General features: G+C 34.8%; 1 protein-coding gene across 1 annotated transcript in view; it reads left to right on the plus strand.

The window, feature by feature from the left end:
- TRPA1 (transient receptor potential cation channel subfamily A member 1) overlaps nt 1-26518 on the plus strand; it is a 71826-nt gene that overhangs the window by 38612 nt on the left and 6696 nt on the right. The window contains exons 9-25 of the mRNA XM_009272666.2: nt 1484-1532; nt 5905-6004; nt 6909-7009; nt 8305-8474; nt 8563-8727; nt 10580-10694; nt 11968-12134; nt 13071-13164; nt 13815-13874; nt 16528-16626; nt 17511-17581; nt 18055-18202; nt 20986-21075; nt 21286-21455; nt 23474-23603; nt 23752-23934; nt 24910-24978. Of these exons, the coding sequence (XP_009270941.1) occupies nt 1484-1532; nt 5905-6004; nt 6909-7009; nt 8305-8474; nt 8563-8727; nt 10580-10694; nt 11968-12134; nt 13071-13164; nt 13815-13874; nt 16528-16626; nt 17511-17581; nt 18055-18202; nt 20986-21075; nt 21286-21455; nt 23474-23603; nt 23752-23934; nt 24910-24978 (1981 nt within the window). The remainder of the gene's footprint in view (nt 1-1483; nt 1533-5904; nt 6005-6908; nt 7010-8304; nt 8475-8562; nt 8728-10579; nt 10695-11967; nt 12135-13070; nt 13165-13814; nt 13875-16527; nt 16627-17510; nt 17582-18054; nt 18203-20985; nt 21076-21285; nt 21456-23473; nt 23604-23751; nt 23935-24909; nt 24979-26518) is intronic.

A 26518-nucleotide genomic window follows, 5' to 3' on the forward strand; every position in this document is an offset into this window, starting at 1 on the left:
TTTTCTGTGTTTGGTGTTTATTTTAATAAAAAAAAAAAAAAAAGGGGCAGTAGTGATTAATGAAAATGTACTGGAAAATATGAGACTTGAGCATGACGTAGATGGTATAGAATAAGGGGTGGATATTGTCCTGGTTTCAGCAGGGATAGAGTTAATTTCCTTCCTAGTAGCTGGTACAATGCTGTGTTTTGGATTTAGGATGAGAATGAAAATGAATGTCCTTGGAAAAAGCTTGGAAAAAGAATGACATTCTTTTGCTCCCTGTGTCTGTGAAACAAGAAAAAAAATATTATCAAGAATCATCAGAAAGGTAGAAAATCACCCAAATCTCTCAAAATATAAATAAACTGAATAGGAACATTGGCTTGTTGAGAAGTGAAGGAGCAGTGAAGCATAGGCAGGACTTGATCCATTCACATTCCTACTGTCATGTTTCCATCTAAATATTTTATAAAATAACTTCACTGTCTCTTTAGGCACCTTGGAATTTATTTTGAGTGTGTGTGAAGCATTCAGTATTTATGGCTGGCTGGAGGGGTCTGCTATAGATAATGGAGGCATCTGTATTTATTTGGAATCATGACATGATTTTTAAAATACGTCTTCTGAGTAATCAGTTCTAACTATAGTACACCCTGTGTTATTACCTCTTATAATGCTAAGAGAACTGTTATCTTTAAAATACAGTACAACCTTGGAACTGTCCTTCTGTGTTGCTCATTGAGTCAAAATATTTAATAGGGGTCTGACTTCTGAAAACATTTAGAGTGTGTGTATTAACTGTGCTATACTTCCTGCTTTGAGCATTTTTTTCCTATAATATATAATTCAATGTCTTATTGTAGAATAAAACCTGAGAATTTTTCATGTGTATAGACAGCTTTAAAATATTTTTAGTAAATTAATGTCATCACGATTTATATCAGTATATTATATTTTTTCATATTTTTTCAAGTAGACTTGCCTGCCACAGTCAGAATACATGTTTAGCTAAGTCACTGCCATTTTAACCCCGCTCTAGCATTATTACACAAAATATTTAGCAAGTTATTTTTGAAGATTGGATCAATGAAATGGATTTGAGGCTCTAGGTCTGCCTAGAACAAACTGAGTCTGAAGTTTATGGAATTCTATATTGACTTTGTGTGTTAGAGCGAAAGATCTGACATATGAAATGACTCGTTCTGTTAAAAATCAGTGGTAAAATACCTGTTGACCTATCAATGAGGTCTTTGTTTCCTGCAGTGAGTTTTCAATGTATTAATTGAACTGAACTTAGTTTAAAAACAAAACTCCATGACAAAAATGGAAACAATTTATTAAAATGAGTTATGTAATAAAGGTATCTCTCTGTCTCTTTATTTTAAAATGTATTTATTTGAAAATATTAGAAAATGCAGCAAATGGAGAAAAATGCTACCCTTTGGCTTGAAACTTCATTGTCCTTTCTAATGTTACTGTATTTTTGCATTTTTCCCCACAGGACAGCATTGTTTGATCATTATGAACTGGCAGAGTATTTGATTTCAATGGTAAATATTTAATCAAGCAACATGTTTATAGAGATTATTGCTATCTATTGCTACAGGTCTGCATAGAGAAATTCATAAAAGAGAATGTGTTCTCAGGTATAGGTCATTTAGAGAGAGAGAGAGAGAGATTTCATAATGCGTAATTGACAGTTACAGTACAGTGGTAGTTATGGCTGCATAATGGCATCCCACAGTTACAGAGGATAAAAACTTGCGTTTTTATTTCCATTTTACTTAGAAAGGTTTCATAAACGTCTTTTACCAGATATGACAAACTGGTTTAGTCATCCTGACTTTTAGGATATGAAATACGAAATAAATGCTAAACATGCATTGAATTTAATCTGATTTTTCCAGAAAGAAATCCTTTCTTTGAAGTATGTACATATGATTGTTCTGATCTAGAAATATTTTTTCCTCTGTGTCATTTGATTATATTTCTTCACTGAATGATTATGAGGGAGAAAGAGAAGAAACATAACTGGGGATGCTACTGGCTATGCTCCAAGTGTCCATTTATACCAACTAAACTAAGGCTCATATAACCATTTATATGCCCCACTCTGATGAGGAAATTTTCAGAAGTCAGCAGCCTTCTTTTCCATTTTATGTATGTTTAGGTTTTTTACTTAATTTCATGACAATTATATTAAGAAAAATTATCTTCCACAGTCAGTTTTGCTTTTCTCAGAAACATGGGATTGGATTTAGTCAGAACTAGATGTTGTGCGTATTTTTAATTCAAATGTGAAACGGTGAGGTTTGATGCTTAAACTTGTCTGACAACACAACCCATCTACAGAAGTTGTTACCTGATAAATATAGGCACAAGTTTTTGCATGTGGAGGCTTGTGCGCAGAAAGTATTAGAGGGAATATCTTTAAGACTGCATTTGCTAAGAACAAACTTTTATTCCTTGAGTATCATTTTGCCTATTTTGGCCTCTTTCGTAGAATCTATGCTGAGGGTTTGTTTGGCTTTCCATATAAAGTTTTAGGACTGTTTTCATTTGCCCTGTCTGGGAGTGGATCAAAATATGCCAGTTGGGGTTAGTGGGATGCGGCACTTACAACCTGTGCTGCCTGCTCTCTTGGACTCCTGGCAAGATCACTAGGTATCACCTATGCTGTGGTGTACACGTTATAACCATTATATGCCCCACTCTGATGAGGAAATTTTCAGAAGTCAGCAGCCTTCTTTTCCATTTTATGTATGTTTAGGTTTTTTACTTAATTTCATGACAATTATATTAAGAAAAATTATCTTCCACAGTCAGTTTTGCTTTTCTCAGAAACATGGGATTGGATTTAGTCAGAACTAGATGTTGTGCGTATTTTTAATTCAAATGTGAAACGGTGAGGTTTGATGCTTAAACTTGTCTGACAACACAACCCATCTACAGAAGTTATTACCTGATAAATATAGGCACAAGTTTTTGCATGTGGAGGCTTGTGCGCAGAAAGTATTAGAGGGAATATCTTTAAGACTGCATTTGCTAAGAACAAACTTTTATTCCTTGAGTATCATTTTGCCTATTTTGGCCTCTTTCGTAGAATCTATGCTGAGGGTTTGTTTGGCTTTCCATATAAAGTTTTAGGACTGTTTTCATTTGCCCTGTCTGGGAGTGGATCAAAATATGCCAGTTGGGGTTAGTGGGATGCGGCACTTACAACCTGTGCTGCCTGCTCTCTTGGACTCCTGGCAAGATCACTAGGTATCACCTATGCTGTGGTGTACACGAGGGTGAAAAAGAAAAGGTGGAGCAATGTTACTGCTCAAAAGGAATAGCAAATTCCAGTTCAGAATGGCTTTCTAGTTTTCATAAAGAACAAAATTTCTTTATTTTATACATTAAATACCCACATTTCATGCACATTAACTTACAATGATTACTTCCTTTATCTTCTTTTTGGTACTTTTTGTGCCTGAAAATAAAAGCCATTGTAAACAGATACAGTGTTACATCTAGCTCTTCTAGATAGAAAAGGTAAGATTAGCTATGCTAAACAGAATTGTCCAGGCACACCATGTATGCTATTTACACTTAAATTACACCAATTTTTTTGTAAGTTGTAGGTCAATGTGCTACACAAAAATCAGAGAATCAAACTCCACAGATATTTCTTGCAGAGCTTTTCATTATTTTGCATTTGGCCTCAACATAACATGGCAATGAGTACGTGCTCTTGTTTTGGTGAGATGTACAGCTATGGTTTGCCATAACTGAAGGCCAACCGAAGCCTTAAAAAAAGGCAAAAGACAGAAAGCTAGATCACTGTTCCCAACTTCTAAACATTACAAAGCTTTATAGCTTTAAAGAAATGGTACTTACAAATTGGTTTGCAAATCAAGCATTTTAAGCACAATTACTTTAACAATAATGTCAAAGTGGCCATTGTCACATTAGGTGCACGGTATCTGCTTTGTGCATACAAATGGCGTGATTGTATTTACAAGTTATGTACATAACTGTAAAGAAGAATAAAGACATGAAAATCAGAAAGTTCTCATGATTTAGCTAGTATCTTAGCAATTTCCATGCATCTTTTAGTGTTTTTTTTTTTTTCTTGTGTACTGGACAATTTAGCATTGAGGTGTCTGGTGCTTCCTGAGTTTACTTCATTAATTTTATTGAAACTTGCTTATTCAAAGTAAATAAGCAGTAATTTTTACACATTTTCTTGGTTCTTTTTTTGAACTTCCTTTTTCCTCTTTTGCTTCTTTTGTTTTCACTAAAAGAAAAATGAAAGGTTAAATTGGTATAAATACTAATTGATATTTACAAAATTTGCATAATATTTATTTTTATATTAATGGCTGTTTAATTCATATATATTAATGTATAAATGCAAAAGTAAAAGGAGTTCAGAAACACAATTTACAAACTCTTAATTCAGCTGTATTGTAAATGTGGTAAATATATGTGGCAATATATGTTACTTGTTATTGTGATAAATAATGATGAATGCTGCTGAATTAGTTTTGCTGAAGGCTGAACAATGTTAGCTGGAGGGAAGATGATTAAAGATTGCTTATTAACTGGATATTGCTGCCCTGTATTCACTGAAATGAATGGGCCACTTGGATAATAAAGGTCTGTTTCTTCGATGAATAAGAACATTTTTAAGATATTGTCTGACCTTGTAGAAAGGTAACTGGGGAAAGGGTCCTGCATGTGTTACTCTCAAACGTTTCATCAACCTACATTGGAAGCTTCCTGTTCTCTGTGGTAAAGTAATCATTGTACATTTATTAAATATTTCTTATTACTACATTACAGATTTTACCATCCTAGAAAGTAAATATTGCTCATGATTATGATTAATTCTCTCTCGAATTAGGACTGGACCCAACGATGATTCAAGTTAATGGAAAAACTCCCATTGATTTTTTTTTCAATGATCGTTGGATATTATCTGAAATAAAATAGATTTTTTTGTGTACCTTGTTCAACTCATCCAATTTGACTTGCAACTCAATATCTAGAAAAATTACATCTAAAACATCATAAAATATACGTACATCTCATTGGTTCATTTAGTTGTATCTTCATACTCCCTTGCTGGTGGGATTTTTTAGATAGATATGTTTATGCTCATAGTGTTTTGCTGATATGGTCATAGTGATACTGTGACCATAGTGACCATACTATCCTGGCAATATGCATCTTGTGCAAAAATAGACAAAACAGCAAAACTTTTTGGCTTTTGCCAGAATATCTCATTCGAGTCCTTGTGCTTCCCCTAAGGAAAAAGGTCGTATCAAAAACCTTGAGTTTGGAGAATAAAAATGTGTCTGCTGTTGATACAACTACTTTGGAGTCAAAATTAACTTGGCTCATATAGCTTATGATGAAGAATTGAAAATGAAGATAGATCAAGCTATACAGATCGAACTGTACTAATCTGTGGATGCATTACTTCTTGAACAGTATTCATATAGCAAAGAGGTTCAGAAGGGTCTTGTTCTGGTAATTGTTTGAGAGGTAAGACCACACATTCAAAAGGGCTGCAATTTTTGTATTTTTCCAGAGCTTCAATCCCAGTATTTTCAGGTTAGAATTCCAGATTTTGAGTATTTAAATGCATGGAAAGGTACCCTAACAAAAGATCTTGAGTTGTGAGTTCAGTATACCTAGAAGTAGGCCACTATTATTTAGGCATCTAAATTTTTATATACGTATAGATGACTGGGCTGTGGCTGATAGTTTGAAAACATAGCAGTTTTATATAGATATGTAATGTGTTTATTGAATTTACTTACCTGGAGTTACTCAGAATGCCTGTAATTCTGCTATGCTTATAAAGGGCAGCACCATTTTAAAATTTCATTTATTCATTATTCATGATACACTTGAAATTCTTTATTGCAGGGGGCTAATATTGATAGTGTTGACATAGAAGGTCGATCCCCGCTTCTGTTGGCCACTTCCTGTGCATCATGGAAAATTGTGAATTTACTGCTCTCAAAAGGTAAAAAGGAATACACATATCATATGCTTCCTTTGAGCAGGGTTCATACATGTTAAAACTCTGCGTCTAACTTTCCTCTCGATTTCAGTTCAGTACTTCAGCATACAGTCCAGGAGCAGCTGAGCTAAACAGCTGCACAGTGCTGGTATCCCCTGAGATAAAGGAAGAATTAGTGTGATCATTTCACCCTTTTTAATACAGAGTGAACAGGCTGTAGAAAAATGAGTATGCCATGTGTCATGCTTCTCAAGGTAGAGCTGGCATTGGCACTCCATCCCTGCATTCCTTCGCAGTTCACAAAGTAAGCAGAACTGTGGAATAAATGCATCACTTACACAGAGTCATGTTTCGTACCAGCAATCAATCTTTAAATGTTAAAGCCCATATTTCAAGTGTTACCTGTGATTTTATATAATCACAGTCACCTTGAAAATGTTTGAGCTATATCTTTCAATTGGTACGCTTTTGGTGCAAGCGAATTATTGTTACTGTATTTCCCCTTGTTAATAGTAATATAACTGATTTTGTTAATAAGCCCTGTAATAAGTTTTGAAGCTGTAACAAGATTACAACTTTAGAAGAGGTGATCATCTGCATCTTTAAATTACCTCTTGGTTTGCGGGTGCTCAGTATCTCTGAATATAAGGGCCCCACATAAATCTTAGTGCTGCAATGAAATACAAAATGCATACACACATGAGATAACGTTGAAATCTGAGTGTCAGTAGGAGGTTTTTTGTAAGTAAAATTATATGTTATAATGTTGACTTGGAATAACATTTATTATTTTATAGATTTATAAACACATTTGTTCAACGTTTGTTCCTTTGTCTTAAACATCATCAGTTAGTGCAAGGGGCCAGCAGTTTTGAAGTTGCTGGTATTTATTTCCATATTTATCTAGGAGCAAATGTATCATTAAAAGATCATCTTGGTCGGAATTTCTTGCATTTGACGGTATTGCAGCCTGGAGGATTGCAGCATCTGAATGAGAAATTTCTGCAGGTACAGTAAGCATCAATTTATGTCTTTCTGTTACCCTTACTAGAAAATGTAAAGAAAAAAGCAACTACCATTTTATTTTGGAATGTTTGTAAAAGTTTGTGGTACTTGTTAAGTTGCCCAGTGTCACAGAAAATAGTTTGAAGAGGTACATACCTCTCATGAAAACATTTCAAAGCCAATAATACAGTTTTCTTATTGCCAGGCAAAGGAATAACATAATCCCATAAATTATTTTGCTGTTGGGGGATTGAATAGCTCAAGAGGTAGGCAATAAAATATAGAACTTTTCACTTCTGTTTTCCCAGCTTGCATGCAGTAAAGCTAGGGGATGTGCTCATATTCAGTCAAGCTCTAGGACTTAAATAGCTTACAGCATATTCTGCAGGAGCTTTCTGTGGACTGGACTGTAATGAAGCCTTGGATTTAGTTTTAAAAAGGATTTCAAACATGGGTTTGTATTTGGCTATGCTGAGGTGAAGCACTCATATTGCTAGAGCCCAGGCTTACTTGAAAGAGTTAAATTTGCTAGCCTCCAGAGTTCCAGAAACAACCTTTTAAATGTGAATCAAGTATAACTGATCTTACAACATCTGTTGAAATCTGTAAACAACTTTGATTAGTAATGCAGAATGGATTGAACCTCCCTTTTCAGCAGATGTAGAGAATCAGTTTTAAACCAGTGATAACTCCCAGTTGTCTGTATTGACTTACTAATTATTGATCATACTAATAATTCAGACAAAGGAGTGGAGTAGACCGGGGGGGGAGATTTTTAGTTGCTTTAAGAAAGGCTATACATAGGATAGTGTTAGACAAGGTATGGAGGAAAAACAGGGAAGTGAAGATGAGAAAGAGAAGTGAGGGAAATAAAATTACACTGTAAACCAGTGAACTGATGGTTCTTGACAGCCAGAAGTTTTGCTACTGAATACAGACTATAGACTACCCTTAAGTTCTGTACAAGCCTTTGCTGACAGCAATGAGTATTATGGTTGAATGGCAGCAGAGAAGAATCTCCTGTATTATACTGGTACTGTGGATGGATTGCAGTAAGGGTGCAGAGTGGCAAACTGCTGTGTTCTTCAAAGAGTAGTTGTTTGAAAAAATGGTGACCCACAAATCAGCAGACGTTAAATGCTCATTGTTGCTAAATTTACTTTTCCTAAAGTTTGTTTCTTACTTTTAGATCTGCTTTAAAGTATTAATGCTATTGTTACAAGCTATTAGAAGCTGTGGAGCATTAGTGATATAAATGTAATTCTGTGCTTTTGGGGTTTTTTTTTGGGGGGTAACAGATGGAACATATTAAAAATCTTGTAGTGGATGAAGATAATGAAGGATGCACTCCATTGCATTATGCATGCAGACAAGGTGTGGCCCTCTCTGTAAATAATTTACTCAGCCTCAACGTTTCCATCTACTCTAAGAGCAGGGACAAGAAGTCACCATTACACTTTGCTGCCAGGTTAGTAGTGCAGTCTAGGCAATGGAATCAATGCCATTTTTTCCATCTGTATTTGTTTGACATTGAGTTCTATGTTTATCTTTCAAAGCTATGGGCGCATCAATACATGTCAACGACTTATAAGAGATATGAAAGACACAAGACTTTTGAATGAAGGTGATAAGAAGGGAATGACTCCCCTTCATTTGGCAGCCCAGAATGGTCATGAGAAGGTAGTTCAGTTTCTTCTGAAGAGAGGGGCCCTTTTTCTCTGGTAAGGTTACAGATTTCCATTCATTAAGGCAAAAAAGAACTATCACCTTACATTTTATGTCCATCTGCTGGGAAGTTAATACAATATAAATATAAATACAATATATAAAAATATTCAATATATTAATATATACAAATATAAATATACAATATAAGAGCATATTTATGAAATATTTGTAAAACTAAGTTGATTGTGCATTGCTTCAGCCTGACACATAGAATCATGGCTAGCTGTAAAGCAAGGCTTCTAATGCTGGGGAAACTGAGGTTTCTCTAAATCCAACTGAGAAGCATATTGAACCTTTTGATGGAAAAAATATTGTTTTGGAAATCTATAATCACATCAGCTTCACTTACAGGCTTGAGCAGGGCTTCTTAGATTGGTGGTTCACAGGCAACTTGCCTTTCACTCTAAGTCCTGATTTCAGGTCAAAGATCCTCAGATCATTGGCAGCTCCACAAAAGCTTCCAGGCTCACACCTGTAAAAGCCAGGAGCCAAAGCTACCAAAAGTTTTGAGTCCTGTTTCCAAGGTACAGTCTAGAGCTTTAACTTTCAAGTCCTGTGCTTTCAAGTCCACTGCAGCTAGACCTTGGAGCTAGAGGCCTAAGTGTTCTGAGGAGATCCTTTAGCAAACAGACCTGTCAAACGCTCATTATTTGTGACTGCGGAGGACCCACTAAACGAACTACTGTCAAACCCTTTATTTCCAGTGTCCTTAGCTGGACTAGTACACCTAGCAAGGATAGAGATGATAATATACATACACATATGTAAGTATGTATATCTATGTGTACACATATATTGAACCTTTTGATGGAAAAAATATTGTTTTGGAAATCTATAATCACATCAGCTTCACTTACAGGCTTGAGCAGGGCTTCTTAGATTGGTGGTTCACAGGCAACTTGCCTTTCACTCTAAGTCCTGATTTCAGGTCAAAGATCCTCAGATCATTGGCAGCTCCACAAAAGCTTCCAGGCTCACACCTGTAAAAGCCAGGAGCCAAAGCTACCAAAAGTTTTGAGTCCTGTTTCCAAGGTACAGTCTAGAGCTTTAACTTTCAAGTCCTGTGCTTTCAAGTCCACTGCAGCTAGACCTTGGAGCTAGAGGCCTAAGTGTTCTGAGGAGATCCTTTAGCAAACAGACCTGTCAAACGCTCATTATTTGTGACTGCGGAGGACCCACTAAACGAACTACTGTCAAACCCTTTATTTCCAGTGTCCTTAGCTGGACTAGTACACCTAGCAAGGATAGAGATGATTAATATACATCACATATGTAAGTATGTATATCTATGTGTACACATATGTGTGTGTGTGTATTTAGGCTTAATTTAGACTTAAATCTGGCATTTTTAAAAGAAATGTCCTGGTAGTTTCTATGTGATAAAAGGCTTAATGAGTTTTGTTATACTAAGATGAAGTAATATTAATAGGAATAGATTTGTGTGCTTATAATGTTTTGTATATTCACTATCTTAAAATGCAAAATTCTGTAATATGGCCATGATCTATGCCACATCTGTTGCCAAGTATTAGTAACAGAATATTGCAAGCATTTGTGTCATTTTCAAGGGACATGTAAGAAAATGGGTGCAATCCAGATATATACAGAAATAGAGAAAGGGAAAAAAAGAGAGAGGGAGACCCAAATGCTATTATTGAGTTGAAACTTTTACTTCCGAATGATGCATTGATAATCACATAATAGTTGACAGAAAGCATGGACATCTCTGCAGTAGTCATGCCAAAGAAAAGAGGTTTGAGTCAAAGGAGGAGGCATTTACATTTACTTAACATGTATAAAAAGTTTTCCATTTATAAGTACTAATTTTATACCACTACATGTAAGTGATTATAAAGGCTGGACAGCCCTGCACCATGCTGCCTTCGGAGGATACACTCGCACAATGCAGATCATTTTGGATACTAATGTGAAGTGTACTGACAGAGTGGATGAAGAAGGGGTATGTGTTCACATAGCATTATTTGTTTCTTGTCTGCTATTGCTTCTAGACCAAACATCAGTGGTATGCTATTAGTAGTTTTCCACTGTGCATTACATGTGTAATATTCCATTTCCTGTGGCAGATTTAAAGTCTTTATATTTCACCACTGTTAAAGTTTATTGCTTAGATTAATATATGATTGCTGAAATTGTTATCCAGTTCTTATGTGGGAGACAAAAAAAATGTAAATAGCCTAATAGAAAATATAAAATACTGAGTATGTTAGACATGTCCCTCTTCCCCTCTTTACAATGCGAGAGTATTTTAACAATGTAGTACAAACATTGGTAATTTAAATTTAAAGAACTTATACAGATTAAAAAAAATCCAGTATCAACTATAGCTCATTAACATATTGTTTGAAATCCATCTGTTCTGCACAGCGATGTCCAACAGATACAGCTCCTATCTTGCTCTGAAGTTTGGACAAATGCAGCATCTGTTGGGTTAAGACAGAATCCATTTCCTGGATTGGACACCTCTTGTATGAACCTGCATAACAGTTCCCCATCAGAAAACAGGGTGCTCATTTTAAAGAACTATTCAGTTTCCAACACAGAAGGTGTTCCTAATTTCTGTGAGAACTGGTGCTGAAAACATTTAGAATTATTAGGTTAGGAACAGATCTTACCTAGAAATTAATGAGAAGCCAATGCTTAGTTCTTAATTTCCCTCAGAAAAATCTGGGTGAGTTGGGAAGCCTTTCAAAAGTCAATTTCAGTGTGACTTGATTCCTAAACCACTCATTGCCTTACTTTTATGAAAATACCAAAGAAAATCACATTCCTCTTATAAAACTGTGCCTGCACATTTTCTTGCAGATTTGTTCGTATGAGCACATCTGGATATAATTGGATGCTTCTCGTCCTGATTATCAAATGCAGGTGTTCTGTATCTGTAGATGCCATCATTTTTACCTATTTGTGACTTGCACTTTGTTAGTTACAAAACTAAAAGATATTAATGATTGGCCTTTCTTACCTACAGCTGAGTTTCCTCCTCAGATTTAGCACTACTGTATCTGTAGACATAGAATAAAGAACTTGTCTATAATCTCTATCAGAATCTCTGTGACAATATTCTACTTTTTAATGTTGCTGGTAAAAGTATTCAGGACTTGCAACTGAGAATAGCATGTGGCTTTTCAGTGTCAGAAAGGACTGAAATATATACTTTTTTTTTTTTTTAAATGATTCTCATGGATGCATCGCTGTACTACTTTTCTGCACAGAACACAGCTTTGCACCTGGCTGCAAGAGAAGGACATGCAAAAGCAGTAAGGTTACTTCTTGACTATGGTGCGAAAATTCTGTTCAACAAAGCAGTAGCTTCTTTTTTCCATGAAGCAATACACAATAGGAGGAAAGATGTAGTGTCTGCTGTCATTTTGCACAAAAGGTAAGGTATACAGAAAATGCTTTTTGAATTTATTTTCTGTTGTCTTTTGTTTTGTTTTTTAACTGAGATTAAGTTCTGAAAACCTGTAGTTTAATAAGTAAGACTGAGTACATACTTTAAAATTCCAGAGATTACGTTGTGTTCTAGTGAGAGTAAATAAAAAATGGCATAATTGTAATGGACATCAGACATGTGGCATGTTGTTTTCCATATTAGATTGAGTATTCAGATTCTGTTAAAAAAAACACGTAGAAGCCATTAGAAATAAGTAATCCTTCCCATGTCTTTCCTCTTTTTACATACATAATTTTGGCCTTTCACATAATGCTTCAATACCTACAGAATTTTAATCAAACTGTGAGCACAACTGATACCATTCAAGAGACTTAATTTAAAATTGTTGTTTTAAATGTTGCAAATATTTAAAAATGTGGCAGTTCATAAAATTGTTTTTTAAATGTTGCAAATATTTAAAAATGTGGCAGTTCAACTGCAGTTTAGAATATTTTATATTACAATATAGTGAAGCCCCACTTCAGGAATAAAAGTGTTGCACCATTGCCTAATGATCACATCTCTTGGTAAGAGTTGCAGGAACACTGCCAGTATTTTACTGTATTTATTATTACTCACCTAATCTTGTAACCCAAGATTCCAGCTTTAGTTCATTTCATATTTTTTAGAAGGTCTTAGCATAGTTGAAATATTTCTGTTTAACTGATAACAGAATTAAATATGAATCATTCTTAGAGAAGCATCCAGAATGTTACTCAATTACTCCCCAAACAGCTGATTTTCCAATTGATGGTATGTAAACTTGTTATATATTGTGATTTGCAAGATAATATCTTAAATAAAACTCAAATAATCTAAAAGCAGTTACTTTAAAAGAGAAGCAACTAATTCATTTTCCATTATCTCAACTCGTTTTTGCAGATGGGAAGAGGCTGTTGTGACATTCTCTCACTATTCTAGTGCCAATAAGTGTCCTTTGCTGGAAATGGTTGAGTATCTTCCTGATTCATTTAAAGTGAGTTTTCTGCGCATATTAAAGAAATGACTGCACAAAAAAACCTTAGTTACGTTGCATCTTTTGCCATTGTTTTTCTAATGCTGTCCTCACTAATATGTATTATTATAAAATGGAAACAATATAAATTCACAAATTGATTTAATTGTGTTTTAGTGATAGTTTCAGTTTGGCCAGTTCAGTTTCTTTAGTATTAGAAAAACTTCTTAGCTTCCTGAGGTCAATGGAGTTATAAGAGTATAAAAGTAGTATAAAAAGGAGTATAAAAGTGATGAAAGTCAGAAGAGAATTGGGTTCAAAACCATTTGAGATATTTTCACCTTCTGAGTTAACTTAAATGACACTACAGAAATGTTTTTTTATTACAATAGCAAGTGACTTGGTATGTATACATTCATAAACACTTCACATTTTATACTTGTAAACTAGCATGTAGCCTCGTAAACTGCATAGTTTCATTGTTTAACTCCTACATGTAAACTCTGGAGTTTTATGTCTTCAAAACATACACCATAAAATCTGACTGAATCATCACTTCCATTAGATGACTGCTGTATTTGAAGGTCATTTTCTTCAGTTACAAACATTATATTCTTTCTGATGAATGTTATCTATATCACCTTAATTCACTTTTCTGTTCATCTGCAAAGCTGGTTTTGGACAACTGCATAATTGAGTCTTCAGAGGAAAAGACAAGTCGAGACTTCTATGTAAGTGGATGAAAAAATTTATGAAGACTACATTTTACAGTCTTAGGATGGAATATGTTACAACGTGGCTGGCTATATGTTAGCAGCAGTACATTATTTGGATAATAATAAAGTTAGAAAATCATCAGCTTGGCTTTTAGCTACTAATACTGGACCAAATTTTAATACCTCTTAAATATTTTCTATAGTTGCTATTATAGTTATGTAGTTGGTAAATTGAAATCAGCCAGTATTTTAACTTGATTTATGAATAATTCAGTAGTTACTCACCCATAACTGTATTTGAATCTGCACTTTCAATATATATTTGGCAAAAAACTCCTCAGCATTAGGATGACTTTTAAAAATCACTTCATCAGATACTACCAATCTTCAACTATCAGTCTCTTTTTTTTTCTCAGCGAAGCCACTCATTTAATTCTCTTTATTGCCTCTGTGACACTGAAATGAACACATTTTTGACTTGAAAGTTTGGGAAGTACACAAGACATATACTTTAATGTATATGTCAAGTTCATATGGATAAGATACACTTGTAGATGAATATCAGATCTTAACAGAAAACACAGGTGACTGATCTTATTTTATCCTTTGGTCTGTAAACAGCTTTGAAGTTCAGTTTCTGTAATCTTCATGCTTATGCATTTTAACAAGTATAACATTAAACCTGAGCAATCTATAGACTTTAACTTTGCTGTGTTAATTCTTGCAATCAAGCTGGGTATCTGAGGTTATGGATATTTCAAAAGAACAGTGATAGAAGACATAGTATCTATTTATGCGTATCAAAAGCATGCCTATCATAAGTAGTACAGTTGTCATCAATAATTCAGAGTCCAACGTGTTTCTTTTTTGTAAACTCTTGTCCAAAGTCTTAAGCAGTAGGTTGCTTTCACAATGCTAAGGAGGCATGAATGTTTTACAGTTATGTTACCTTTGAAACCATATTGAAAACCACCTTATCAATTATTACATTGGATTGTGTCTACATCATTAACAGAAAACTTGCAAATTTTCTGCTATTGTACGTTTTCTTTATATTGTGTTATCAAAGCCATATAACTTTTAAATACAAGCTTTTCTTCAAAGTCAACATTAAAACAAATTACAGTTATGAGAATGACCTTTTTAAACTGTAATATTTTAAGAAGAAATGTGTGCTTTTTATTTTACAATTCAAAATGACTGTTTGTTTAATCATCTTACAGGACAACTGCATAATTGAGTCTTCAGAGGAAAAGACAAGTCGAGACTTCTATGTAAGTGGATGAAAAAATTTATGAAGACTACATTTTACAGTCTTAGGATGGAATATGTTACAACGTGGCTGGCTATATGTTAGCAGCAGTACATTATTTGGATAATAATTAAGTTAGAAAATCATCAGCTTGGCTTTTAGCTACTAATACTGGACCAAATTTTAATACCTCTTAAATATTTTCTATAGTTGCTATTATAGTTATGTAGTTGGTAAATTGAAATCAGCCAGTATTTTAACTTGATTTATGAATAATTCAGTAGTTACTCACCCATAACTGTATTTGAATCTGCACTTTCAATATATATTTGGCAAAAAACTCCTCAGCATTAGGATGACTTTTAAAAATCACTTCATCAGAAACTACCAATCTTCAACTATCAGTCTCTTTTTTTTTTCTCAGCGAAGCCACTCATTTAATTCTCTTTATTGCCTCTGTGACACTGAAATGAACACATTTTTGACTTGAAAGTTTGGGAAGTACACAAGACATATACTTTAATGTATATGTCAAGTTCATATGGATAAGATACACTTGTAGATGAATATCAGATCTTAACAGAAAACACAGGTGACTGATCTTATTTTATCCTTTGGTCTGTAAACAGCTTTGAAGTTCAGTTTCTGTAATCTTCATGCTTATGCATTTTAACAAGTATAACATTAAACCTGAGCAATCTATAGACTTTAACTTTGCTGTGTTAATTCTTGCAATCAAGCTGGGTATCTGAGGTTATGGATATTTCAAAAGAACAGTGATAGAAGACATAGTATCTATTTATGCGTATCAAAAGCATGCCTATCATAAGTAGTACAGTTGTCATCAATAATTCAGAGTCCAACGTGTTTCTTTTTTGTAAACTCTTGTCCAAAGTCTTAAGCAGTAGGTTGCTTTCACAATGCTAAGGAGGCATGAATGTTTTACAGTTATGTTACCTTTGAAACCATATTGAAAACCACCTTATCAATTATTACATTGGATTGTGTCTACATCATTAACAGAAAACTTGCAAATTTTCTGCTATTGTACGTTTTCTTTATATTGTGTTATCAAAGCCATATAACTTTTAAATACAAGCTTTTCTTCAAAGTCAACATTAAAACAAATTACAGTTTTGACAATGACCTTTTTAAACTGTAATATTTTAAGAAGAAATGTGTGCTTTTTATTTTACAATTCAAAATGACTGTTTAATCATATTACAGTCACAGATGTGTATCTTGATGGCATGTGTTCACTGGCAAGCTATCAGTATACATCAGTGTTCTGGTTACTTTGACACATTATGCCTTTTTTTTCTCTAACAGATAACCTTTTTTAAATTAAGCACATTATCTCAGTCTTAGATTATCAGTTTCATCACATTTAAATGCTGCTGTATGTTTATTATTCAGATTGAATATAACTTCAGATATCTTCAGTGTCCCCTGACACTTAACAAGAAACTGAAGGATGGTGAAGACATTTTCTATGAACCACTTACCACTTTAAATGTGAGTTCTATGTTTTACACTGACATTGTTCCATGCTGTCTTGCTTTAGATAACATCAAGAGGTTTGACTTTTTCATCATATTTCTTCTACGAAGCCCATAACTCTGTATATTTAAAGTATATTGGAATGAAGTATGGGTCAAAGTCCTTATAGTCTAAGTAAGAAATAACATTTCTTTTAGGTTTAGGTAAAAATTCTTAGTTTATTTAAACAACTATGAATGTTTCAAGAGAACATGCTATATGTGCAGGTAATACATCAAAGAAAACTATACATGTAGTGACCATGCACTGGAATGTAAGGCATTGAAAAAACTGACAAAAGTTATTTTTTCATATGTTAATTGCAAAATACTTTCTGTGCCTAAAACAAATTTTGCTGTTCTTTCACATTGCCAGTCTGTTCTCTCATACTTTCTCAGAAAATATTTACAGAACAAACTTTCTGGCTTAATTTGATTACTTTTTGGGCTTCCTGTTGGCAATTAGACTTGGTATACTGTCTAATAATAAATAAATAAGTATTTTCTCATTAAATGTAGCTAGAAAACCTTGGTCATCTCACAGGTATAGTTGGCAATAGTCTGTACAATTTTTTAAAGCTTGAAATAGACTAACAGAGTAGCAGGAGAGCAGCTGGATGCCTCAGTAGGCAGAGAAGGCAAATTAGTAATAGCTTTGGGCCAGAGTGCATAAATAAAAGAACTTCGCAATATCTTACAGACATTTTACTTTTCATTAGGCTAATATTCATGCAATATGTTACAAACATTTTACTTTTCATTAGGCTAATATTCAAGTAAAGAAGGTGGCCTAGCAAGTTTGTAAGCACTTTACTTAGCTAGATGAGATCAATTTGATCATTCTGCTTTCTTGTTTTGTAGGCCATGGTACGCCACAATCGCATGGAGCTACTCAGTCATCCCGTGTGTAAAGAATATTTGCTTATGAAATGGTAGGTGTATTTTAATGTACATAAAATATAATATTGCATGTCAGGATGAAGGCTATTGTGCCTGAGAGTTGTTTACTAAGATGTACATATTTATAGTGTTGACTGAAGCAAATGTCTTTTCCATATAACCTCTCATAAGCATATTTAGAATATGCTGATGATTATCATATAAAATGTAGCTTAGCATTTAGTAAAAATTCTTTGATATTTACAGCAAAGACAAACACTATCTTTGTTTCTGCTTTATTGCAAAAATATATAATAGGATTGCTGAGTTAAAAAGAAAAGGAACAGTATTTCAGAATGGGCAATACACTTTTGTCCACATAAAGCTCGATGAACACATTCATCACAAAAGGACGTTTTAAGAAATGTTTATTTCCTCATCTTGAAAACATTGTTGGCTGTTACATTTGAATGCACGCTCTCCTAAATTTGTGAAGTGTTGTAACTTTAACATTGTTACTTTCAAGGATGGCCTATGGGTTTCGAGCACATCTGATGAATTTAGGCATATATTCTCTCGGTCTCATCCCACTGACTCTTCTGGTCACTCACATACAGCCAGGAAGACCTTTGAATGGAACAGAGACCTATGAAGCAAGACCATTAGAATATGAGGTACTGAGTTTTCTTACTAGTTACAATATGTTTAGGATTTTTATAGCAAAAAGGTATGATTATTTAAATAATTTCTAGAATTATTTATGATTTAGCAACTCTAAGGAACAGAATTGAAGTGTGTATTTTTAAACATTAAGTCGCAACTTCTGTAGATAATTTTCAATTCTCATTTCTTATTTTTCATCTTTTCTGAAAATCTTACATCTGGTACACAGTTACTTCAATTTCTTCCCTGAAGTAAATATTTCTTTAATGTTGAAGAAAAAAGATCAATGTGTATTTAATTATGAAAAGACAGAAAACAGTGGATTCTTTAGCTTTCTATGTCCTTTTAATTTTCAACCAAAATAACTGGATATCGCACTTTTAAAATTTGACATAGAAAGATTAGTCAATAATAAAGTGCTTTTGGGTATTCAAATACATCTTTCTTTGCCCATATGTATTACTTTCCCTTGCAGGCCCAGTGTTTCTTCATAAATTATGAGACTAAGACAGAACATTTTTTGCCAGTCTGTATATAGGTACCTCATGTACAACCTAACAGTGAAAAACATAACAGCAGAATTCAGTCATATATGGATGGAAAACTGTGAAAGGTTTTTAAGTGTATTGGATGTTTCCTACAATCCCTGTTAATAAACTTAAAAGAAAAAAATAGAAAAAATTGTGTTGTGCTAAAATGTGAATGATATACCCCCATTTTGGAATTATGTTATCTCAAAATGAAAAACTTGATTAGGTAGCAAAGTACATATGCATCATGACTTTTGAATATTTGTCTCTCAGTCACAGCTGTGATAGCTGTGGGGCTACTCTAGTAATTTATGAATATTGATCTTGTTCATGATATGCATTGGATGGAAATGATGCTTTAGTTGGGGCGATAAGGAAAGCAAGCAAGGATGAACCCTGTCTCAGGATAAGCCTGTCCTCCATAGATACTTTGGGGTTGTTAAGAGACAAAGCTCAAACTTTTTTTCAGAAGCTGGAACTGGAATAATTAGGACACCATAGTGAACTGAAGAAGTTAGACTTGCCAGGTCCACCGCCACAGGAGAATGAGGCTTTAGAAAAGAAAGACATTGGTGCGACTGGTTGATGTCCTTTTTGTAAGTGTTTCCTTCCTGCAGTTAAAACTAAGCAGTATGCTGTCTTTTAAAGAAGGCTGTGTTGTCCCTAAGCTGAACATTGTACTAGACTTCCAGAGAAGTAACTGCAAGTTCTGCTGTTTATTGAACCTGTGAGTACAACTCATGCATAGTGTTACATTCCTGTGTCCATGTGAAGGGCAGGAGCGTCACAGAGCTCTGTCTGCACGACATGAAGTCATATATTCTGAGAAGAGACACCTGTGTCATTTGCCCTGAAACGGTAACATACTGGTGTTAATGGAGACAAGTTTTTGTTGTGTGGTGAACTTTTCAAATGATCCATTTCAAATAAGTGATTTTATCACTAAAACCAAGGATTTTGGCAAGGAAAAAAAAGTCAAGAAAATATTTTACAGTTCTTTTGGGAGAGAAAAGACATAAAACTGAAATAGGAACTCAAAAAGGATATGCTAGTAGAAATATGAAATAAAATAAAGTCAAGGGATATAAAAGGTTCATGAGGATATCCTGATACATGAAAAAGTCTGGAGAATCACATGCCCAGCCCAGTACGTGTGGGATCCTCAAAGATTCAGAAGCCAGAACTAGCAGAACTGGAAGAATTCATGCTCCACTAAATAATCTTCCTGGTGGAAGACAGGAGAATGACAGGAGCTGCATACGGCAGACAGAGGAATGACTCAGACTGACCCAAGTCCTTGAATCATCAGAGACTGGGTGGAAGAAGCATAGTTGGAAGAGGGAGTCCTGTCCTTCAATGACGAATGATGCCAGCTGGTGGAGAAAACAGTGCACTCATCAGGAGCCATGAAGGTGCTGCCTGAGAGACTAGAGCAACAGCAGTACATATGAAATATCATGCACTGGAGAAGACAGTGTCCTAATGACCCAGTAATGGGAATGGAGTGGGGAATGCCAGCTCTGTAGGGTTGCAGAACACAGTGTTACAGAGCACGATGTTAGGGAACATGGTGCTATACTGTTAACCCAGGTTAAAGAAGGACATCACAATGGGGCAGATGCTGATGTGTATTGCAGCACCACCGAAAAGTGAGTGCCCTGAATTTGTGGTCTGCCTGTGAGTTAATGAATCCCTCAGGTGGGGAATTAGCTCTACAAGTTGAAAGATGAAATTCACTGTTGTTATCTATGCCAATAGAAGGCTTTTCGCAACAAAGTTGGCTTTGCCTATACTGGTTGTAAAGGGAGACATCAAAGGGAGCAGCCACATAAGGATGCCAGGACTTCCAATTTGTCCAAAGACTTCTGTTGCCATTCTGGATACTGCAATGTGATAGTGAAGTTATGGACAACAGAATTGGTCTCTGTGTTTATCAGTGGCAAAACAGACTGATAATGTGGCATAAATACTGCAATTTCAGTTCCCATACTCAAATAGTAGTAATAAGGAAGTTGCACAGTAACTGTTTATCATGGGAATGCTCAAACTTTCATACTTGGTTTGAGTTACTTAAACACAATATACGTGACATGGATTTCACAATAAATATTAGTAAAACAGAATTTAGATAGTAATAAGTTTATTTGAAGCAAGCTAACAAAGTTTCTTAGCTTGGCAATATAATGTATATGTAGTAGGTAGAGCTGAAATAAACATTCATTTAATAATTTCTAATTTGTTTTGTGCTCTGATTTTTGTTTCAGAACTCATACTTCACAAGGGTGTGTATGTGTTTAGTTTTAATTATGAGTTTACTGGGAATCTGCAAAGAAATATTTCAGCTCATTCAGCAGGTAAATACATAGAGAAATAACATTAATCAGACAGTGTGCTTGCATAGCAGTTTGTGTGATATTGAAATAAATCTGATTTTTCCCTAATTAAAAGGGAAATAACAATTTATATAAGATTAAAAGTGAGAAGAGGATTACAATAGTGTATTGAATTCAGTCCTTTAATGATGCATGACTTGTAAATATGTATCTGTCTCTCTTAAATCCTAGAAATTGAAATACTTGTTGGATTACTCCAATCTACTGGACTGGACTATTTATACTACAAGCATAATTTTTGTGTCTTCTTTATTTATTAATACACCAGCTCATTTGCAGTGGGAATGTGGAGCAATTGCTGTATACTTGTCTTGGATGAACTTCTTGCTTTACCTTCAACGGTAAAAGTTACTTACATGCTTTACAATAAAATACTTTTAATATGTTCAGATATTTTATATATCCTAAACCGTGACTGATCAAGTGTGATAGCCCTATTTTTTTTTTTTCCAAGCTATATAAGTTTCCAGATTAGGACCATAGGAACTTTTTAACCTTATGAGCAGTAAAGTAGTTTTCAGTGTTTTTCATGTAGAGAATCACAGCATGTGTTATGGCAACTAAAGAAATAACAAGATTTATTTTAATGTTAAGTAAGCAAAGCCACTGCCTATGTCTTTTTAAAAACATGTTTCATTATACTGTATAGACTTTCACTTAAAAAAAAAAAGGATATGAATTACAAGAGGCAAAAGGAAGTCTGTTTTTGTAAGTAATACCTGGGAGAAGGTAAATTCTTTTATCATTTTACAGATTAAATGGCACACCCCACTTTTCTACACCAAGAAAAAGAATTATAGTGGATGAAATTATTTCTTTAGTTGACATTAGGTCTATTTATTGCCATTAATGATCTTAATGCTGTCACTGGTACAACAGTGTCCAAGAGTTATGGACCACAGGAGAGCTGGGTGGAGGGAAAAATAGTGTGGGTGTAGTGCTTAAGACTAATAAATTAAACATGTTTGTGACTGAGCAGGACTGCCTTGCACAAAGATGAGGTGTGGCTGATCAGCAAAAAAGTGGTGATTTGGAGCTGTTCAGAAAATAAGGATGACAGTATGTGATAACACTGCATATATGCTCTTCAGATTCTTACTGTATATATGCACTAATCACCCCCATGAGGTCTGGCAGACAAACACGGCATTTGCTGATTAATTTCAGGATCATTTTACTGTAGTTGGGATGTTTAAGGACCAGGTTTGTAAACAGAGTTAATGTCATAAAGAGAGAGTACCTTTATAGTACTGCCTCTGCTGGCAAACCTTGTCCTACATGTGTCTGACCTTAGATGACTAATGAATGGGCGTGTCCCCTCTGCTGTGTGCTGTGGGCAAAATGGGGGTTGAACCTAAACAGTAAAAAGTAAATTCATGATTGCCCAACCTTCCTTCTTCTGCTAGATGAAATGCTTCCCTGGCCTGAATATTTTTCATTTGTATAGCAGTAGAACTCTACACGTCATTTTTCTAACTCATTCAGGCCATCTTTTCTCAAAGCAACCTGTAGCTCCATTGACTTCAATGGAGTTTTGCCTAATAAATGCCTAATAAACAGAAGATCATGTTTGCTTTACTTCCAGCTTGATCTTTTCAGCCTTCCACATAATATTTCCGGGGGAAAGTCCTGTGGAGGGATTTTCTCAGTTGCTACTGAGAAATTAATTCATCTGGTCCCTGAATCTGGCAGAGGACGTAAATTCCCAAGTTCGGGTTTGGGTGAAAAGGTCGCTTAATCTGCTTTATGACAACTCATGTTCTGAGATCTAGTTTCGTTTAAGCCAAGAATGGGAGAGGCTTGCCAGATGACGGACTGTTGTTGGAAACACAGGTGTCTTAAAATTGTGCTACTCCCCTTCTCTTCCTGCACAATGTTTCTTTTTGTTTGCTTGTTTTCCATACTTTGTAGTGTCATAAAAAGCAAAATCTTTTTAAATCAGGCATGTGGCTGCTAGATGGATCATGGTGCCAGTAGTCCTTTGTTCTGGTTGCTAATTTGCTTCGAAAAGCAGCAAAAAATGAGAAAATTTCCTAATGTTATTATTCCAAGTGCAACAGTTGTACAATGTTGTACTGTCTGTGGCTATGGAGAGAGTAAAAGTTGTCCATGAAAAATAGTATCTTGAAGAAGTACTGCTCTAGTGTATTAAAATACAAGATTACGTAGTTTAGGCTTGCTGTAAATAAGACCACTTGCATTCTTTTTGATGTGAAAGTACAACATGTTTGTACCATCTCAGAATGTCTCTTTTCAGACATGAAAATCAGGATTACTTATTGCCTTACATTAATAACTGTAAGGGACTCTAACTTCAGTATTTAATTTTGCATATCTTTTCTGTTTACTTATTGCCTAGATTTGAAAACTATGGCATCTATGTTGTGATGTTCTGGGAAATTTTGAGGACTTTGATTCGGATTGCTGTCGTTTTCTTTTTCCTGATATTGGCCTTTGGACTGAGTTTCTTTGTCCTTTTGGGTTCACAGGTTAGTTGAATGGCATAGTTAATTTTTATCATTATAAATATTATTTTTGACTAAAGAATCTCAAGAGGTTGTTTACAAATTTCATCAGTTCGCGTTTTTACTTGATTTGGGCTTTTTTTCTTGATTTTGGTGTTTCTTCTTTTTGCAGCAAACGTATAGCACACCTCTGCTTTCTGTGATGAAGACATTTGCAATGATGTTGGGAGACATTAATTACCATGATGCATTCCTTGATCCACTACTAAGCAGTGAATTGCCATATCCATTCCTGAGTTACACAGTTCTCATTATATTTACCTTGCTTATTCCAATCCTTCTTATGAACTTGCTAGTAAGTAAACTACTTATTAATATACAAAAGTGGTTAAGCACAGGTTTACACCCAGTTTTGGCATATAGAATTACTTTAGTGCTGATTTGTGACATTCATTCATTATTTAACAAATTTATATTTTCAGTAACGTATTAAAAAGATGCCTTTCCCTGGACTCGTTTTCCCTCCAGTTTACTGTTCTGCGTATTTTCCAACAGTTAACTCTTGCAGGGCTATCTTGTATATCTTTAGGTAGTAACTGTGATGGAATTTGCATTGGAGCTGCAATGTATTATTATGAGGTCTTGATAAAGAAAACTGGGGAACAATGATTTTAAGAAGTACTTTGATAAATGTGTGCCTCCTAGACTAGACATAGTCTTAATGGTTCAACCCCGTGCTAACAATATTTTTTTTAAAAAAGCCAAAACCCAGATCTTCATTGCACACAAAACAGCAGTCAACAGTAGTGTTAAAACTAACTAATGAGCCTGACCTGAACAAAAAGAGTCAGAAAACCTGGTAATGGTAAGAAAGGGGAAAATATGTAATACAGCTTCAGCCATGTTCCATTGAACATCACATTTTTTTCTAGGAAATCAGGTTTTTATATGAGCTGAGCAATAAAAATCAAACAATTCAGTTTTTTTAAGTTATTTATTGCTGCCATGATCCTATTCAATCAAGAGGTCGACAAGTTTTCTAACAACAGCAGTAATGAAGAATCAAAAAGAAGGGATGTTATTCTTGACAAATCTTTGAAGTAGCTCTTTAGTGCCTTACTGGTAGACAGATAGTTGGCATTAAAAAAGCTTACGACGTTTCTTGATACGGGTTTTCCAAATATACACAAAAGGGCTATGTTTCCAAATTCAAGTGAAACAAAATAAATCTAACTTTAGAGTAATTTTGGATTTAAATGTGAGTAAGAAATACAATTGAAATCACAGACTATGAAAAAATAGATAATGAAATCTTTCGTGGTATTTTTAGATTGGTTTGGCTGGTGGGGGGAAAACTGAAGTACAAAAATATGCTGCACTCAAAAGGATTGCAATGCAGGTAAGCAGCATACCATAGAAGCACCAACTATAGGAAGTAGATATTATTGTTAGAACACCATTGAGATAATTAGCTGCTTGGTGAACATGGGCATCCTATCCTGAATCTCATTTTCAGTCATGTGAGTCATTGTCAAGGAAATGGATAAGCAAATGCATTTTTAAGGAACTTTTGAACAGTCAGTTCAATGAATTTGAGTTGTTCCAACAACAGAATCTCAAAATGAGTAAATGCAATGTTTGAAATTGGAGAGTTGCCTTTTAAGGAGAGAATTGATGCAGTGGAAAGAAGGTTAAGTTACACAGAAATCAAAAGGGCACCACATTCATTGCAGTATACTGAAGACTCATGCTAGTCTGTGTACTGAGGATACCAGGTATAACTAAGGAACTTAACGTCACATTCCTAAATGGTTTTAGTTACCTTAAGGTGTATAAAGACATCTAACAGAATTTCTGTTGAAATCAGAAGAGTTTAGTAAACTATATGCTTTTGAAAACTATGTGCATCTTAGATATTTTCAAAGTAGCTTTTGCAAATGTAGGCCTTACGGCTTACATACTGGGGCTAGGGCAATAGCATGACTTCATAAAATTTTCATTTTAAGAAATGATAAATTTGGCATATAGTTTTCAAAAGCTTTTTTTCCTTGTGAACTGTGTATCAAGCTTGACTTTCACAAGGGGAAATATACACAGTATACACCTGTCAAATAAAGAGTAAAGATTACTTCTCACTAACATGTTCTTAGAAACTGTCCGTCCACATGCTTTCTTGAAGTTCTGCTCAAAGTCTGTATTGTGAGAGCAACTGACCATTCATAAAATTGATGCAGGGAGTGGCTTTGCCTATGTTTCCTGCTGGCTCTGCTTTTTCTAAAAAGTGTCAGAGCCTACCTAGTGGCTGAGCATAAAGAAGAGAGGAGTGCGCAGACAGAATACCCAAGAAGAAGAACAGCTCAGAAATAACTTCTGGTAGTCACGTAACTTTAAGTTGTGTGCTGTACTTGCTTCATTCAAGCATATTTGAAGAATTCTCTTTTAGAGTAACATTTTCTCCCAAGAGATACTTCTTTTGCTAGAGATACAAATTACTAAAGCAGAGGTATAAGGGCAGTTCTTGTAGCAGTTAATGCTTTTCACCTGTTTAGGTATTTCTTTGCCAACAGAATGCTCAGGAAGGATGGTGTCTTGCAGCTTCAGACAGTACTACAAAATCTTTATTAAGCACGTAACCTTCTGTACGTTTGACAGGATTATGGATGTCTGCAGTAGGCTTCTACTGTACATCCTGTTCTTAGATACATATGCTCAGTATTTCTGTAGCAATTTAAGAATGACTGGAAAGGTAGCATCACCTGAAAAGGCACTCATATCATAGAATCATAGAATAGTTTGGATTGGAAGGGACCTCTAAAGGTCATCTAGTCCAACCCCCCTTCCGTGGGCAGGGACATCTTCAACTAGATCAGGTTGCTCAGAGCCCCGTCCAACCTGACCTTGAATGTTTCCAGGCATGGGGCATCCACCACCTCTCTGGG

Source organism: Aptenodytes forsteri, unplaced genomic scaffold (genome assembly GCF_000699145.1).
Source record: "Aptenodytes forsteri isolate BGI_AS27 unplaced genomic scaffold, ASM69914v1 Scaffold62, whole genome shotgun sequence".
In the NCBI taxonomy this organism is placed as follows: Eukaryota; Metazoa; Chordata; class Aves; order Sphenisciformes; family Spheniscidae; genus Aptenodytes; species Aptenodytes forsteri.